This window comes from Symphalangus syndactylus, chromosome 9, assembly GCF_028878055.3.
Source record: "Symphalangus syndactylus isolate Jambi chromosome 9, NHGRI_mSymSyn1-v2.1_pri, whole genome shotgun sequence".
Taxonomy (NCBI): Eukaryota; Metazoa; Chordata; class Mammalia; order Primates; family Hylobatidae; genus Symphalangus; species Symphalangus syndactylus.
The window spans coordinates 75,207,582-75,223,879 of NC_072431.2; the positions used below are offsets into that span (position 1 = coordinate 75,207,582).

Here is a 16,298-nt window from a genome sequence, read left to right on the forward strand (position 1 = left end):
AGTGAAGGTCAGAGTGCCACGTGTGAAGGGCAGGTGGCTGGGAGCCTGCTCAGCAGGAGCTGCCAACCCCAGAAACTGATGCCAGGGCCCCTCTAAAAAGTCCAGCCAGATCATGCTTCACAGACGTGAGCCACCCCGGCCAGCATTTCCACTCAGCTTTTATCCCCACTCACGAATGTTCTGCAGCTTGTCACTATGTGTACCCTTGAGGGCGGCTGATGAGCCCACATGCAGGAAAAAGCAGGTCGGATAAACTAAATGGCAAGCTGAATGGCACAAACCTGCCACCTGCTGTCACCAGTGGTGACCATGGGAGCCCCTGAGGCTACCACGCAACCTGCCTCCAGACCAGTGTCGTCTGGAAGTGTGGGATCCCCAGCCAGCGGCATTAGTGTCATCCTGGAACTTGTTAGAAATACACATTCTCGAGCCCCACCCAGACCTACTGAATCAGATGCCTGCCCAGCAGTCTGTGTTTGGCAGATCCACTCATTGCTCTCTGGCAGGCTGCAGCTGGAGGACAGCTCATTCATTCTCCTCCTGGGTGCTTTCACACTTTCTCTTCTGCCTTCAATCCCAGCACCTCCACCTCCTCCATCCTCAGGCAGCAGATGCTGCTGAGCTGGCGCCTACTTCACTGAGAACTGAAGCACTCGGAGGCAGCGCCCACCGCTCCTGTGCCAACCAGTGTCTGTTCACCCACGACGGTGTTGGCACTCCTGTCGGATCCCTAGTCCCGGGGCACCGGCCCCCAGGCCCTTGCCTCCTTGGAGACGTCACTCCAGCACTTCCACTGCGTCCTGTGTTATATCACCCCTTCTTTCCAACTGCCCATTATATCATTCCCATCAAATTACAAACATCCTGTTATTTTTCTGAACTTAAAGTTTTTCTTGACCCTATTTCACTCACCAGCTGTGACTCTCTTTGTCCTACCTTTTGCAGCGAAACTCCTGTCAAGTGCTGCTTGTGCTGCTGAGGAGTTCACCGCAGACCTCCACACTGATTCCAATGACCAGTGCTTGGCTTTTGTCTCATGCGTCAGAAGCCTCTGACAAAAGTGACCCCTCCCTTCTCCATGCACGGCTTCCAGGGAAACAGACTCTTGTCTCCCTACCTCAGTGACTGCGCCTTCTCCTCTTCTCTGCCGCTGTGGCCCAGGGCTGTGTCCTGGCTCCCTTCCCTCTCTCATCTCTCTCACTTCCCTGGTAACCTCATCAGGTCTCCTGCCTTTAAATAACATCGATAAGCAAACAACTCCAAAGTGATGCCTCCATCACAGACTTCCCTCCACTCCAGACTTGCCCGCCTCTAATAAACCACCTTGAACTCAATGTGCGTACAACCAGGTTGCATCTCAGCCCCGCCCTCCCAGCCCAACCTGCATGCCTCAGCCTGTGGTGCCCTGCCAGATGTCCGGCCACTGTGCCTGAGCCATAGCTGACAACTCTCTTACTCTGCCCCTGACTGCCAGGAAGTCCTGCTGGCTCCAACTCAAGATCTGTCTAGATTCCGACTCCACTCACCACCTGCACCTGCGTAGCCACAGCCGTTTCCCTCCCAGACCCGCTGCCTGGGTCTCTGCTCCTGCCTGTGCTCCTACAGTGATCCCTTTACAACATGGGCCAGATAATGCCTTCCTTCGCTCACAGCCCTCCAGAGCTTTCTGTTTCACCCACGGTCAGAGCCAAACTCCTAAGAATGGCCTTCAAGGCCGCTGTGCCTTCTCCAAGGCCTGTGATTCTGCAGCCAGTGCGAAGTGCTTCCCCGGGGCCTCTGCCTGTCCTGCTCTGTGTGAGATGCCCTGTCCACGCTTATTCACCTGCCAGCCTCTTCACGTTCTCCTAGTGTTGACGTTAGTGTCATGGTTACCATTCTATTTGAAAGAGCCTCCTGTGTACTTCCCACCATCAGTCTCCCTGATCCTGCTTACTTTATCCTTTTTCTGTATCATTTATTAGCTTATAACATACAAGAAAATGTGCACACTTATGTGTACTGTCTCCCACTGCTAGACTGCAGACACATTCAGGTGAGGGTCTTCGCCTGTTTTCTTCACTGATGGATTCCAAGTGCCTCCATAATGTCTGGTGCTGAGTAAGCACTTAGTTGGATACATTAACCAGTTGGATAAATTAACATCCTCAGACAGATAAGACACCAAAGCCAAGAAATACAAAGAAGGGCCAGGCGTGGTGGCTCACACCTGTAATCTCAGCACTTTGGGGGCCGAGGCAGACGAATCACCTGAGTTCAAGATCAGCCTGGCCAACATAGTGAAACCCCGTCTCTACTAAAAATACAAAAAATTAGCCGGGCGAGGTTGGGGGTGCCTGTAATCCCAGCTATTTGGGAGGCTGAGGCATGAGAATCACTTGAACCTGGGAGGCAGAGGTTACAGTGAGCCGAGACTGTGCCACTGTACTCCAGCCTGGGCGACAAGATAGAAACTCCTTCTCCAAAAAAAAAATACAAACAGGATACTATATAAAAGATACACTGATCTGAAAAATTAATTCCAGAAAAGAAAAACAAAATGAAACTTTCAGTAGAAGGACTGGAAGATAAAGTTGAAATCTCTCAGAAAGTAAAGTAAAAACACAAAGGGGTGTAAAACAGAAGAAAGAAAATCAGGGATTATATTAAGAGGCTTAACATCCAAATAACAGATATGTTCAAGAAAAAGAGACAAGGACAGAGGGTGGGTGGGGGCATTAAAGAAATAACTCAAGAAAATTTCCTAGAATTGAAAGACATGAATTTACAGATTGGAAGGGCCCATTAAGAACAAGGACTAGGCCTACTATCAGATGAAGAAAATCCTGCGACTTGCAAAGCAATCATACAAAGCAAGATCAAATACAAAGAAACAAGAATCCCAATGGCTATGAAATCCCCACAGGCAGCAATGGAAGTTTTAGGACAGCAGAGCAATGCCTTGAGATATCAGTAGGAAAGTGATAACCAGTCGAGAATTCTTTAAGCAGCCAAACTATGATGTCAGTGTCAGAGCAGATGAAAGACATCTTTCTGGCACACAAGGACTCAAAATAAGTTCCTCAGCTGCCGTGAGGGAGCAGGCACTGCAGATGCTCCCAGCTCTCCTTACAGCTACGAGGCGGCCTCCGTGGGGACTCCTCAGGAGCCAGGCCACCTCTGGCTTGCCAAGAGGATGTGTGTAGGTCACCCTCTCTTATCCTGGGGATCACACCTAGTTTCCAGCAACCGAGCACAGTGTTTGGTAACTTCCCTGCCACCTCCATTAGGAATGGTCTGAAAGGCTGGCTTTCTCAGTTCTTGGAACTTTAGGAATACTTATACACTTACAGATGAATGTGTGATTATGCTGCTCGGGACACATTTTATTCTCCTAGGGCAATACTTTAAGAGTGGGGTAATATCCTTATCAACATGTGAGCAGCAGCGCATCTGCTGGATGATCCTATGAAAGCCACAAGTTTCTCTTGTACAGTAATGAGGAGGGAGGGGGCCACAGAACCAGGGAAAGCTCCCTGGGGCGCCCAAGAAAACACCAAAGCAGCTGACACGCTGGTCTCTCTGAATTCCTGGATTTTGAATATGCCTGAAACGGTGGTTTAGGACATCTTTGCTCCTGCAGCATCTTTTCCTCTTGAAGCATCCTGGGGCAGTTACCAATGCACATATGCATGCACGCACACGCATGCACACACGCACGCACACACACTCATGCACAATTGTCTGAAAGCCCAGGGCTGCCAGGCAGAGCACTGACATGGGGTTGTGATGAGGCATGAGACTTTGAAGCAGGACAGATCTGCATTTCCCTCCACGACGCAGGCAGGTGAGCCTGCTTCCTCACATGAAAGCCCATCACCAGCACCTTCACCTGCCCCATCAGAGCACTTACACGGGCTAGAGGCTTTTCCCATTTGTCATTTAAATCCTCCCACCAACCAAATAAGGTAGATATTACCATTGTCCTGATTTTATAGAGAAGAAACGGAGGCTCAAGAAATAACTCGACCAAGTTCCCACAGGGAGCAGGTGAGCTCAGAGGTGAACACGAGCTCCCAGGCTCCAGAGTCTCTGCTCTTAACACACACCACACTGGGTTGGCTGTAAAATGTAAATACGTATTTATTACTTCCTTCGTAGACCATATACTCCTTGATGACAGGGACTACCACCTTCACCTTCATGCCCACAAGGTGTCACACTGCAAGGCTGAGCTGACCCCCCCTTTCCTCTGGTCCGCCTCCTGCTGTTATCTGGAAGAGGCGTACAACATCCTTCACCCAGAAGCTACCTGTCCTCACCTCACTGCAGAGGAACACTCCGGGGTCCTTCTGAGGGAGGCCCTCTGAGTCTGAGCTCAGCTCAAGGCTTCTACCGTGCTGCAGAGGTTCCTCAGGCCTGATGCGATGCTGATTGAGGACAGGAGCCAGGGTGGTTTTTCATCATTCCACTTGCAGCACTCAGCACAATGCCTGGCACAGTGTGGATGCTCCGTAAGCATTTGCTGAGCAGAAGAACTGAGCCTCCCACCTCCAAACAGGAGAGGGAGCTGGGGACAGTCAGATTTGTGAAGCCGACTGATCTCAGGACAGCCCCAGGCATCTGAGAGCCCCTGCGCCTTAGCCTCTGGGGAGCTGCAGCCTGGGTAAAACAGGATCATAAAGGAGCCCTGCCTCTGACAGAAGACAATGGACGGAATAGCTTTCCAGAAGCCCACTGGCCGGCTCACTCGGGGCTGTGTACTGTGCTGCCTGGACCACCACTTCCTATGCCCACAGCTGTGTACCAGGAAGCAGAGAAGAGGCTGACAGGCACCAGGGACTTGGTCACGCTGGACTTTCACACTGATGTGGAAAAGTCAGGACCTGCTGGCAGCATCTTCTACCACAGAAGGGGACTTCCTAAATGCGACGGCACCTCCTGATCCAATCCTGCTGCCATGTCTGCCTCCCACAGCACCCCCGGCTCCATGTTTTGAAGCCCGGCTGGCCCACACACATTCTTTACCCCCAAACCTGACACTTCACCTTTTTTGGGTCACACACCGCTTTGAAGCGCTAATGAAAACTGGGAACCCTCTCTCCAGGTCAGTAATCATATGCACACAGAATTCACGCAATGTAGTGGGCTCATGCCTCCTGAGGACCACCAATGGTCCCATCCACATTACACATCCAGTCTCTCACCAGACTATGAGGCTCACGCAAGGTAGGGCCATAGAAGTCACAGCGCAGAACCTGGGCGGGAGTGCAGATGGTTTGTAAAGACGTCTTAGGGAACCTGGATTTTAAACTAGGACCATTGTTTTTGTAAATTTAACAAATGAAGCAACAGATGTGAAAAATGCCTTACTAAGTTAAAAAGCAGTTTCAATTCTGACAAATGGCTGTCGGGTCCCTCCCCACCTAGAAGGCCGTGGGGGAGTAGATATGACAGGGCCGGAGGAAGCAGCCCTATATGGTCCGTCCTGCTTTTCTGTTCACTAGCCATGTGCTCATGGTCATGTCGCAGGGCCCTCCTCCTGCATCAAGCACCCAGGGGAAGAGGGAGTGGATGCAACTTAGCACCATGAGCAGCACCTGGGTCTGACCCGACTGTCCCACGCACAGGCTGTGAGATGCTGGGCAAGTCCGGCACTGTCTCGTCTGTGAGAAAGTGTTAATTACAACAGTCCCCCTTCCCAGCATTGCTGTGAAAACAAAGGGCCCATCACAAGGAGGGAGCTTGATAGATGCGGCCCTTCTTACCCAGGGTTCCAAAGGTCTTGTTGGAATCAAAAAGAATGTACTTATAGATAGAAACCGGCAACTATGGCTGGGCGCGGTGGCTCACACCTATAATACCAGCACTTTGGGAGGCTGAGGCGGGTGGATGTCCTGAGGTCAGGAGTTTGAGGCCAACCTGGCCGATATGGTGAAACCCCGTCTCTACTAAAAATACAAAATTAGCCAGGCATGGTGGCTCACACCTGTAATCCCAGGTACTTGGGAGGCTGAGGCAGGAGAATCACTTGAACCCGGGAGGTGGAGTTTGCAGTGAGCCGAGATTGCGCCATTGCACTCCAGCCTGGGGAACAAGAGTGAAACTCAGTCTCAAAAAAAAAAAAAAAAAAAGAAAAAGAAACCTGCAACTAGAACATCGTAAGGCGAGCAACTGCCACTTTTTTTTTTTTTTTTCGAGATGGAGTCTCGTTCTGTCACCAGGCTGGAGTGCAGTGTTGCGATCTCAGCTCAGTGCAACCTCCAACCTCCACCTCCCAGGTTCATGTGATTCTCCTGCCTCAGCCTCCTGAGTAGCTGGGACTACAGTGTCCGCCACCATGCCCAGCTAATTTTTATATTTTTAGTGGAGATGGGGTTTCACCATGTTGGCCAGGATGGTCTCGATCTCCTGACCTCATGATCCACCCTCCTAGGCCTCCCAAAGTGCTGGGATTACAGGCATGAGCAACCATGACCAGCCGCAACTGCCGCATTTTTAAGTGAAGAATCCAACCTTCGGAACAGTCACCATTGCTCCTAACCAATGTCACTCTCAAACACGGAGAAATGAAAACGAATGACGATTCCATAGGTCATCACCACAGAACTGGCTTTTACTAACAAAACCAAAGAACCTCAAACACTTTTTGTGGACATCAAATTCTTTCTTTCGTATTTTAAAATGACATTATGCATGTACATATCTTTAAAATTTAGACACATTTTAGAGAACACAATTGTGAACACAAATCCAAGAAATGAATGAGATGTACTGGTCTGATTCAAACACTTCACTTAAACTGACTTCTGTCAATCCCCTGTCCTATGAAGTAAGTAAGTCCCACTTCTCTTAAACTGACTTCTGTCAATCCTCTGTCCTGTGAAGTAAGTAAGTAAGTCCCACTTCTCTTAAACTGACTTCTGTCAATCCTCTGTCCTGTGAAGTAAGTAAGTCCCACTTCTCTTAAACTGACTTCTGTCAATCCCCTGTCCTGTGAAGTAAGTCCCGTTTCTCCTTTGCCTGGAGGGACCGAGCTGGAATTACTGTCACATGTGACAGACATGAGGCAGGGGTTAATGCAGAGCCACGGAACAGCACCTCTGATGACATCTAGTGGATAAGTAGGAAGGTGTCAACCCAGGTGGCTTTTAAAAAAATCTGTAAATAAAATCTCCTTTATTCCACAGATTTTTTTAATCTTTCCCTCAGTGTGTTAGAAAGACTAATAGTGTTTTTCAAACATGTGTGTGGATGGACTCACCTGGGGAGACACCCGCCCTGTGGCTGCTCTGCAGACACCTGGCTGCACCAGCTGCCTCCTCCTCTGAGAGGGGCCGCCCTGGAGAGCACCATGCTGGCTGTGTTGCCTACTGGCTTCCCTTGAGAAACGGGGAGGCAGGACCTCTACTGAGTGCTGTGATGTGTTGTGTTTTGATGTGGTGGGTCGGGAGGATGGGAACAATGTTATTTGGATGAGATTGGACATCGTGTGAGGTCTTCAGCAAAGCAGCTACCCTCAGCTCATTGATGACAGCATCCTGCCTGCAGGTGTGGGCTGCTGGACTGCCTGCAAAGCCCATCAGCAGGCCCTGGAGGCCAGGTAAAATAGGATCGGGATGATTTCTATTCACAGAAGTCATCAGTCTAACATGAAAGAAAATAATCATGACTCAGGAGCAAGGGTGTCTGCAGCAAAGAGACTCTCCAGGCATCGTTTAGAAGCTGAATGTCACACATTTAGGGTGCCAGCCCCACACATAACCACACAAGTAAAAAGGAAGCTTTTCTCCTAAACTGACATTCTTTTTTCTCCTTTCTGAGAGGTGTGGACACTGGGGCTGGGAAATGCTCAGGACGCCCCCTGCAGACAAGGACTGGGCTGTTAAGAGAGGCCTCTTGTCTTTCATGACACAAGCCTTAGCTCACAAGACGAGAAGTACTTAGTCCCAGACCACCTGTTCCATGATGACAGAAACCCTTCTAAAAACTGGAATCTACGTGATAGAATTAATGAAAGTAGGCTAACCCAAACTACCGCTCACATTTTTTTAAATAAAAGTCACACAAATACCATAATGTTGTTGGTTAGAACATTATGTTTCTCATATCTATAAATGAGGGCTAGTACTTTTTATCACCCAAAAGTAGACAAAATAATAGGAGATGCATTCATTCCAAATTTAGACTTTGATAACTTTCCAAAAGGTTGAAATAAGTTTAATTGCAGGGACATGAGTCCAGTTGAGTGTCTTTCTGTTAATCTGTAATAACCCATCTGGAACTATATTTACTCTTCTTAGAACAGTAACTTATAATGTTGATAAACTGAGGTGGAGCCTGTTTTAGTAACATATACCTGGGTAAATGTTCTGGAAATGCCAGTGCTTAGTCACTGCTGCCTGCAGTGTGGCCATCAAAGGCTTCTTGGGAAAGCTCCCTTTGGGTCCAGAAGTCTCCCCCACAAAGCTCCAGCTGCCCTGGACTCTACACAAAGCACCTGAAGCCTCTGCTGGGAATGGGGCCCTGACAGAGCTGCAATGCACCCTGAGGCTTCTTTAAAACACAAAGGTGAGTGCAAAATCCAAACAGGAAGCGTTCAACTGCGCACTCCCAAACCACCCCAGCACGCCCCTGTGCAACTGCTGCTCCTGTCCGTCCGTGGAGTGGTTGGTCCCTCATACTCATCTGGAAGGTGCCACAGAAAAGGCTGACAATGTATTATCACTAGGATAGACCCTAGATAATCTTTCTGATATACAAGATAGACACCACCTGTTCCCTCATTTGTCAATATGGAAGAAACCCCACTTTATACATTTTATACAGAAAAGTGGACACTGCCATACATTCATGCATGGTCAGCTCTGAGCCCTCAGGAATAGAAGGGCCTTCCATTTAATACAGCTTACACCTGGAGACAACAAACACCAAGAAACATGCAAACACTACACAGAATCTGTATGTGAAGAAGTCATATTTTATGCCGATGAGGGTGCTGTTAGAAAATGTTGATGGATGGCTTCGGTCACTCATGCTAGTCTAACAGAGGGGCCTGTGACGGTGTCTGCTTCTCTTTCAAGATTCCCAGTTGTTTCTGTGTCAGGCACTAAGCAATCTGGTGGCTTTTGGTCCAAATGGGTATTTTAGTTGTCTTTTTGCACCTTTTAATCCCTCTTCGAAGAGTCAAGTTCAAATGCTGGAAACTGTGATGTCTCTGGTCCCAGGACATCGGACAGAAAGTGAATAGCGCCAGCCATGCCTGCAATGTAAAATGAGGAGTCTCTTAGGAATGGCATAAGGGTAGTGTCTAAAACAGTGACTTTTAATCATTTCCCTTACCAGGGGCTGCAAGCATGTGGGAAAGGTGCTGAGGACTCTAAAGATGACTTCATTAAAAACCAAAGATATCCTTATATTTAGCACCTGGCAGGTAATATAATAATACCAGTTTTCCTATCTTTATTTAAAAAACTGGTTACTGGGCTTTAATCTTATATCTTGAAACTTTAAGGTGGCATCACAGAATCACTATGGAAGTTATGGATGCTGCTAATTACGATATTCCTACACACGGAGCTTCCCCTCAGAGCCTGTATATACTCAAAGTTGCATTTTACATCTTCTTGATATTTGAAGAATGTTATTTTTAACAAACCTCAATTTGGTCAAAATCCCCACCCCAAATCACTGCAGTAATTAAGCAGTGGGTTTTCAACTAGACTCACAGCAGCACAGGAAGGGTGTGGGTGGAGAAGGTGCTAGTAGCCCACCAAGGCCTCCAGGTCTCCTGTCCCCACTCAAATCAGAATAATCCTCCCTTATAGGGTTTTTGTTTACAGTTTTTCTTTTGATGTAAAATTCACGTACAATGAAACACATAAATCCAAAGTGTACTTCTCTGAGGTTTGTAAAATGCATATACATGTGCAAACAAAACCCGATTAAGACCTGAAATATTTCCATCACCCCAGGAAGTTCTAAGTGCCCCTCTCCAGTCCCTCCCATCCCTGTGGTCCCCCCAGAGGTAACCGGCAGCCTGGTCTTGGTCCACCATGGATTAATTCTGCCTGCTTTGGCACTCTTATGAGCATGGCCACAGTGTATAGCCCTTGTATCTGGCTCCTTCGTCAGGGTTCCTGCAATTCATTCACGTTCTGGGCATGTTCATAGTTGGCCCCTTCTTACTGCTGAACAGTACACTGCAGACTGTTTCCCCATTTTTCCTACTGAAGGTCATCTGGGGTGTTCCCGGCCTTCTCTGTAAGTTTTTGTTTAAGGAAAGGTTCCAGGAACTTATTTAAAAAATTAGAAAACCACTGACCTAGGAGTGCCTATGAGAAGTAAACAAGGACCCATAACAAGCATAGGAGGCCCTACAGCAAGCCCTGCGGGGATGAGCCTGGCTTTCCTGCTCAGGTGTGTGGGCAGCGGATCCACTGGGCGGTGCACTCCAGCAGGAATGAGTTCCTCCAGAAGGGGTGCCAGGTGCCAGTGAGCCCTCCCAGTGGCTCCTCCAGCTGGCCAGTTTGCCACGATGGCCTGCATTGCTAGGCACACGGCTTAATAATCCCTCCGTCCCCTGACGGGAATTTGGTGAGAGTCCCCCACAGTTCTGTCTGCCAGGCACTGGCGAGGCACAGGGGAAGGAGGTGACCTATTAACTTCCCGCCTTTAGGGAGCTGTACATCCAAATCTTTTGACCCACTGGGGCTCTGAAGGTGCTATTATCAACTTGATAAACTCCATTTAGAGTTCAGGCATTAACTCTGTTATATCTGATGCAAATGGATTGTATTTTTATGACATAGAGGACTAAAACTTTTATTCTAATAAGTACTTTTTCCTTATGAGTTCTCTGAATATTAAAAAAGATCATCTTCTGCAAAAGATGTGACACATGCTCTGTTTTCTGCTCATATTTCTAAAATGTGATTTAAAAATATTACCAGTATGAAAACTAAAACAGGACATACCACTACAGACGATGCAGACAGAGGATGATAAGGAATACCAATAGCTTACACATATGAATTTCACCACATGTACACAATTAACCAATTTCCCCAAAATTACAAACTATGACAGCTCACCCAACATGAAATAGATAACTTGAACAGCCCTATAACTATTTTGAAAACTGAATTTATTTTAAAAGTCTAGAAAAATAAATCTCTAGACCTAGAAGTTTGTACTGGAGAATTCTACCAAACATTTAAGTTACACTAATACCAATTCTTCCACCAATTAACACAGTCTGTCCCAGAAAACAGAAGAGAAGAAGATACTTCTCAACACGGTTTCGTAGGTCAGTATGACCCTGATACCAAAACCAGAGAAAGACAGCACAAAACAGGAAAACTGCAGGCCAATATCCTTCATGAATAGAGATGCAAAAACCTTTACCAAAATGTTAGCAAACAAAGCACGCCCACACCCACATATAAATCTAACGAATATCCGGGCCTGTTTGTGGGGCTTCTGTTTGTGCTTCTGTCTTCCCTTCCCTGCGCCCGCAGTGGACTCTGGAATCCTTGTTGCTTTCACTGACTGCCTATCAGTGCTCTTCTTTTCAGAACTTTCTTCAGTATTCATTCTTGCTATTTTTTCTACTTACTAATATTTCTAATTGCTAACATTAATTATGCATACTTCTTTATATGATATTAAATATATTTAAGTAATTATTCAAGCTTCCCATGAATACACCAATATTAAAGATGCAACATTACAGATGAAACGCAGAGGAGTAAACTATTTATTCCATTGCTAACAGCAAGCCTCTACGTTCTGTCTGCATGACACCTCACAAAAAACCTAAGAACACTTGGAAGACATTCACAGGAGCAAAAAAAAATAGGTAAGGTGAAGAGATTCAACATAATTTTCAGCAATAAGCTACTTTGCTGACTTATTTTACAGTTTGGAAGTATTACTTGAGCCAGGTCAAATATGAACAGTGCCAGTCTACTACAGGGGCAGGAGAACCAATTTCATCCATTTAATCTATGGCATTTTTCTCACTCTTACCTTCAAAGAGCGAATAGGGTCTGTCAGGAATGCGGCACCCGTGTGCTCCGTAATCTAGACACCACTCTGCAAACTGAAAAGAAAGGGATTTCTTTTCAAGACTGGAGTTTCTACTTGGTGAAAAGGCAATAAATGAGAATGCAATGTCTTCACAGGCATCAGGGAAGTGGACCCCCAGCTGTAGGGCATTCAGTGTGGGCTCCATGGGCTACTGCACCCCCCTCTTCCAGGGGTGAGGCCCAGCAAGCCTCTGCTTGCGGCTGCCTCAGCTGTAGAGTGGGGTCTGCCTTACGGCTGCTGGGAAGTCCGAGGTGAAAACCGAACGGCTCAATGACACTCTGTTCTCCCTGGCACTTCCTCCTGCCGCTTCAGCTGATGATTCCAGAAGCAACTCCAAACGCCTGCTCTACCCTGAACAAAAAAACCCTGGCTCTAAAATGGCTCTCAGCAGCAGCTGCTGGCTCCCCCGTCCCCAGCTGGGAAACAGCTTCAGCCCTGCCCGGGGCCGCCTCTCACCGCAGCCCCTCCACAGCTGCTGCTGCTTGGCAGCCTCTCCACCTTCCCAGCCCCTGGCCCTCAGCCCTCCTTGTGCTCTCCTCTGAGCTCCTTGACCCCCTTCTTCTCAGACCTCTTCAGTGGGTGTTTCCATACCGTTTTAATAAACTTCCCTTTTGTGCCTAAGCTAACATAAATTGAAAGGTCATTTGTACACTAAGAATCATAAGTAATAAACATGAAGAGTATCAAGTTCAGCACACATAAAAAGCAGCTCACTCTGCTTTTCCCCTCCCAATCTGCTCACTCTTCGCTTGTTTGATGGCCCATCTACCCAGTTTTCCAAGTCAGACAACAGAAAGACATTCAGATATTTCCATCTTCTCCACATTTAAAAACATGTGTTAAATTCTGTGGGCTTTACATCATAGGTGTTTCTAAATGTCTCATTTTTTATTCCAACCTATACTTTGGTTTATGACTCAACATTTCTTGCATTAATTACTAAACCGCTATTTGGAGAAACCCAAGCCCGCCTCATTCTTCCTACTGGGACTACAGCAATCTTTCTAAAAGAGGAGTCTGAACATGGATTCCAAACCCTTCCATGAGCCCCCATCTTCCAAATCAGTATCCAGTGCTAGCTGATTATTAAAACTACTGGGGGAGCTTGAAAAATATTAGTGCTGAGGCTTCCTCACTTAACTGGTCTAGAGTGAGGTCCAGGCATGATTTGAAAGCTTCCCAGTGGTACAAGGTTGAGAACTACTGGCTACAGGGAAGGACTAACTTTCTCTGGCCTCTACCCACCTGTCTGACTTTTACCTTTTGCCACACATTTCCTTCCCTTTGCATCCCAAAGGCTGAAGTGTTTACAGAGTCAGGAACACACTGAGCTGGTTCATGCTCTGCAGCTCTGCCCAAGCTATTCTCCTTATCACAACTGCATTCCACCTCTGCAGGCCATCCCTGCCTGGCCCACCTGAAAAACCCCTCATCTTTAAAAAACCGGCTGCGTCTCAACCCTCCTGCGGTCTTCTCATATTGCCCATATTTGCATAATCATCTACCATCATCACATCATCAAGGCTGGCCCAGGCCTGCGGAATCTGGCTGCTCCTCGCTCGCTGGCTCCTGTTCTGCCCCATCCCCCGTGCTCCAGCCACAGTGTAGTTCACACAGGCCCTGGATGCTCACACCTCTGGGCCTTTGGAACAGCAGTTTCTTCTCCTTTTCGCATCTTTCCTCATCCCCCTTTGCTTAATTTCGAGCTGTCCCTCAGGTCTTGGCTGAGACATCCCTTGCTGACCTGCCATGCCAAGTTGGGCCCTGCCTTCTTTGCTTCCACAGCCTCCTGCATGCTTCCATCAGTGGGGGAGCCACAGATGTGTGTGCATTTTCCGGCGCACCAACAAGGTGGGGCCCTTTGCATTAGGGTTGAGAAGTCTTCATAAAGTAACAGATGTTCAAAAAGTATAAAGAACATATCAGCCGCAATGCCTCCATCTAACAAGGGTCACTGTACACATTTTAGTGTATTTTCTTCCAATCTTTTTTCTGTGTGCACACAGCTACATTTTGTGAAATGTGTACATAATAAAAATACTAGCAAACATTTACTGAGTCTTGCTCTGTGTCATTCATCTTCACATGTCCAGTGCATGTTTACTGAGTTTCTACTCGGTGCTATACACTGCTCCAAGTACTAGTGTAGAATAGTGACCCAGACAAACAAGATCAAGAAGCTTATGTTCTACCAGCCTGCACACTCAAGAAACAAGCCAAAACATACAATGAGCAACTGAGTGATCATCCACTTGGGGGGTCTCAAAGATCCCTCCAAGAATGTCACAATTCAGATCAGCATGGCAAGGAGCTGAAAGAAGAGTGCTCCTGAAGGGAACAGTTAACGACAGGTCCAGCGGAAACAAGAGTGACACACTCTGTTCTTAGAGAGGGCAGCATGGCTGTATTATGGCAGGCTAGAGGTCAGGGTAAGGTGAGACTGGGCGGAGACGCAGAGAGGGGCCAAGGTGCGCAGGGCTCTGTCAACCCAGCAGAGGAGCACAGGCTCCATCTGCAGTCAATGGGAAGCCGCTGGAGGGTGTTGGCAGGACGATTACAAACAATCTGCACATTAGCTCAGTTCTGCTTGGAACATCCTTAGGAAGTGGGTAGTATTTTTTTTTCTGTCTGTACAAATGAGGAAACTGAGGCTTGAAGAAGAGACATATCCAAACTTATAAAGCCAACAAATGGCACAGGTGGTAATTCTCATCAGGTAGTGACTCCAGGACACATATTCTTCAGAAACCATTGACATTTGTCCACCCCACTCTATAGAGAGGGACACTGTGGCCCAGAGAAACCACAGACAAGGCTGTGCCAGAAGAAAAAGAGGAAGCTACAGAATTGGGACAAACAGGTTAAAAGAAGGAACAGGAGTTGTACTTCTGGACTCTGGATTCTGTGCACACTCGGGGTTGTTCAGAAGCAGTTCCAGCAGAGCCGCCCTCACCTTGCAAGCGCGGTAGAGGTACTTCTTATCCTGCGTGAGGCGGTAAAGGGACAGGAAGGAGTAGCCGTTGCCAGCAGTCCCATGGCATATCCCGTAGCCCTTCCGCAGCAAACCTCGCTGCCAAATCACGTCGCTACACTCCATGGCCTCTTTCAAGTACTTCTCCTCCTTAAAGACCTGGGCAAATTCAGAACAAAGCAGTGTTAAAAAGACGGTTTCAACAACGAGTTGGCAAAATACTTTCCCTTTCTGGTTAGAATATGGCATGATATTAGGAAAACTGAAATGGCACTGGGGATGAAAAACAGACAAACAAAAAAAAAACGCCCCCAGCAACACCGTACGTAGAATCTCGCAATCTCAATCCATTAGCCCAGCGGTCTCCAACCTTTTTGGCACCAGCGACTGGTTTTGTGGAACCATTTTTCAATGGCCAGGAAGGTGAGTGGGGGATGGTTTCGGGATGAAACTGTTCCACCTCAGATCATCAGGCATTAGATTCTCATAAGGAGCACGCAACCTAGATCCCTCGCATAAGCAGTTCACGATACAGTTCGCTCTCCTGCGAGAATCTAACATGGCCGCTGATCTGACAGGTGGCAGAGCTCAGACAGTAATGCAAGTGATGGGGAGCGACTGTAAATACAGTTGAAGCTTCACTTGCTTGCTGCTGCTTACCTCCTGCTGTGCAGCCCAGTCCCTAACAGGCCACGGACCAGTACCAATTCACAGCCTGGGGGCTGGGGACCCCTGCATTAGCCTCTTCCCCTTGTCCTCCTTCTGCTTCACGGTTTTACTAAAGTAATGCTAAAATTTAGTTTTTAAAATTAAAATTAAAGATGCCATATCTTTTTGGTAAGATGTTTTCCTTGTTTCTTGGCACATACATGCCATAGCTCTAAAACTTCTGCTCTTATAGAAGGCAATCGAGAGAGTGAGGCCCTGTTAGCAGGGCAAGAGTGTCCAATACACTGGTCAGTACACATCAACAGGACCCGAGGACCCTGCACCACCAGGCTAGCCAGATCCATCTTCACCCATCCCAAGGAAGCTGGCACAAAGCTTTCTGGGGTCCAGGAGCAAGCATCACCTCCCTGAGTTGTTTATATGGTCAGCTGCAGAGACAGGCTCAGTGAAGGCAAGAGACGGCAAGAAACAGCTGTGGGTTTTCACTTCCTGAGATTCCCTTGTACATTTTCTTCTTTCTCCTCACATGCCATGTACTGTTTTCCTGATCCTTTTCTCAGAGTCTGTTCTTAGTTATCCCTACCTGCTAAAC

The 16,298-nt window shown here is 47.5% G+C and overlaps 1 protein-coding gene across 2 annotated transcripts in view; it reads right to left on the minus strand.

The window, feature by feature from the left end:
- Window positions 1-6,567: 6,567 nt before the first annotated feature.
- LANCL2 (LanC like glutathione S-transferase 2) overlaps window positions 6,568-16,298 on the minus strand; it is a 70,317-nt gene continuing 60,586 nt past the window's right edge. For both annotated transcript variants that reach the window (XM_055293113.2, XM_055293114.2), the window contains exons 7-9: window positions 15,020-15,196; window positions 12,007-12,079; window positions 6,568-9,238 (exon numbers count right to left, since the gene is read on the minus strand). In XM_055293113.2, coding sequence (XP_055149088.1) covers window positions 9,144-9,238; window positions 12,007-12,079; window positions 15,020-15,196 — 345 coding nt within the window. In that variant the 3' untranslated portion in view covers window positions 6,568-9,143. The remainder of the gene's footprint in view (window positions 9,239-12,006; window positions 12,080-15,019; window positions 15,197-16,298) is intronic.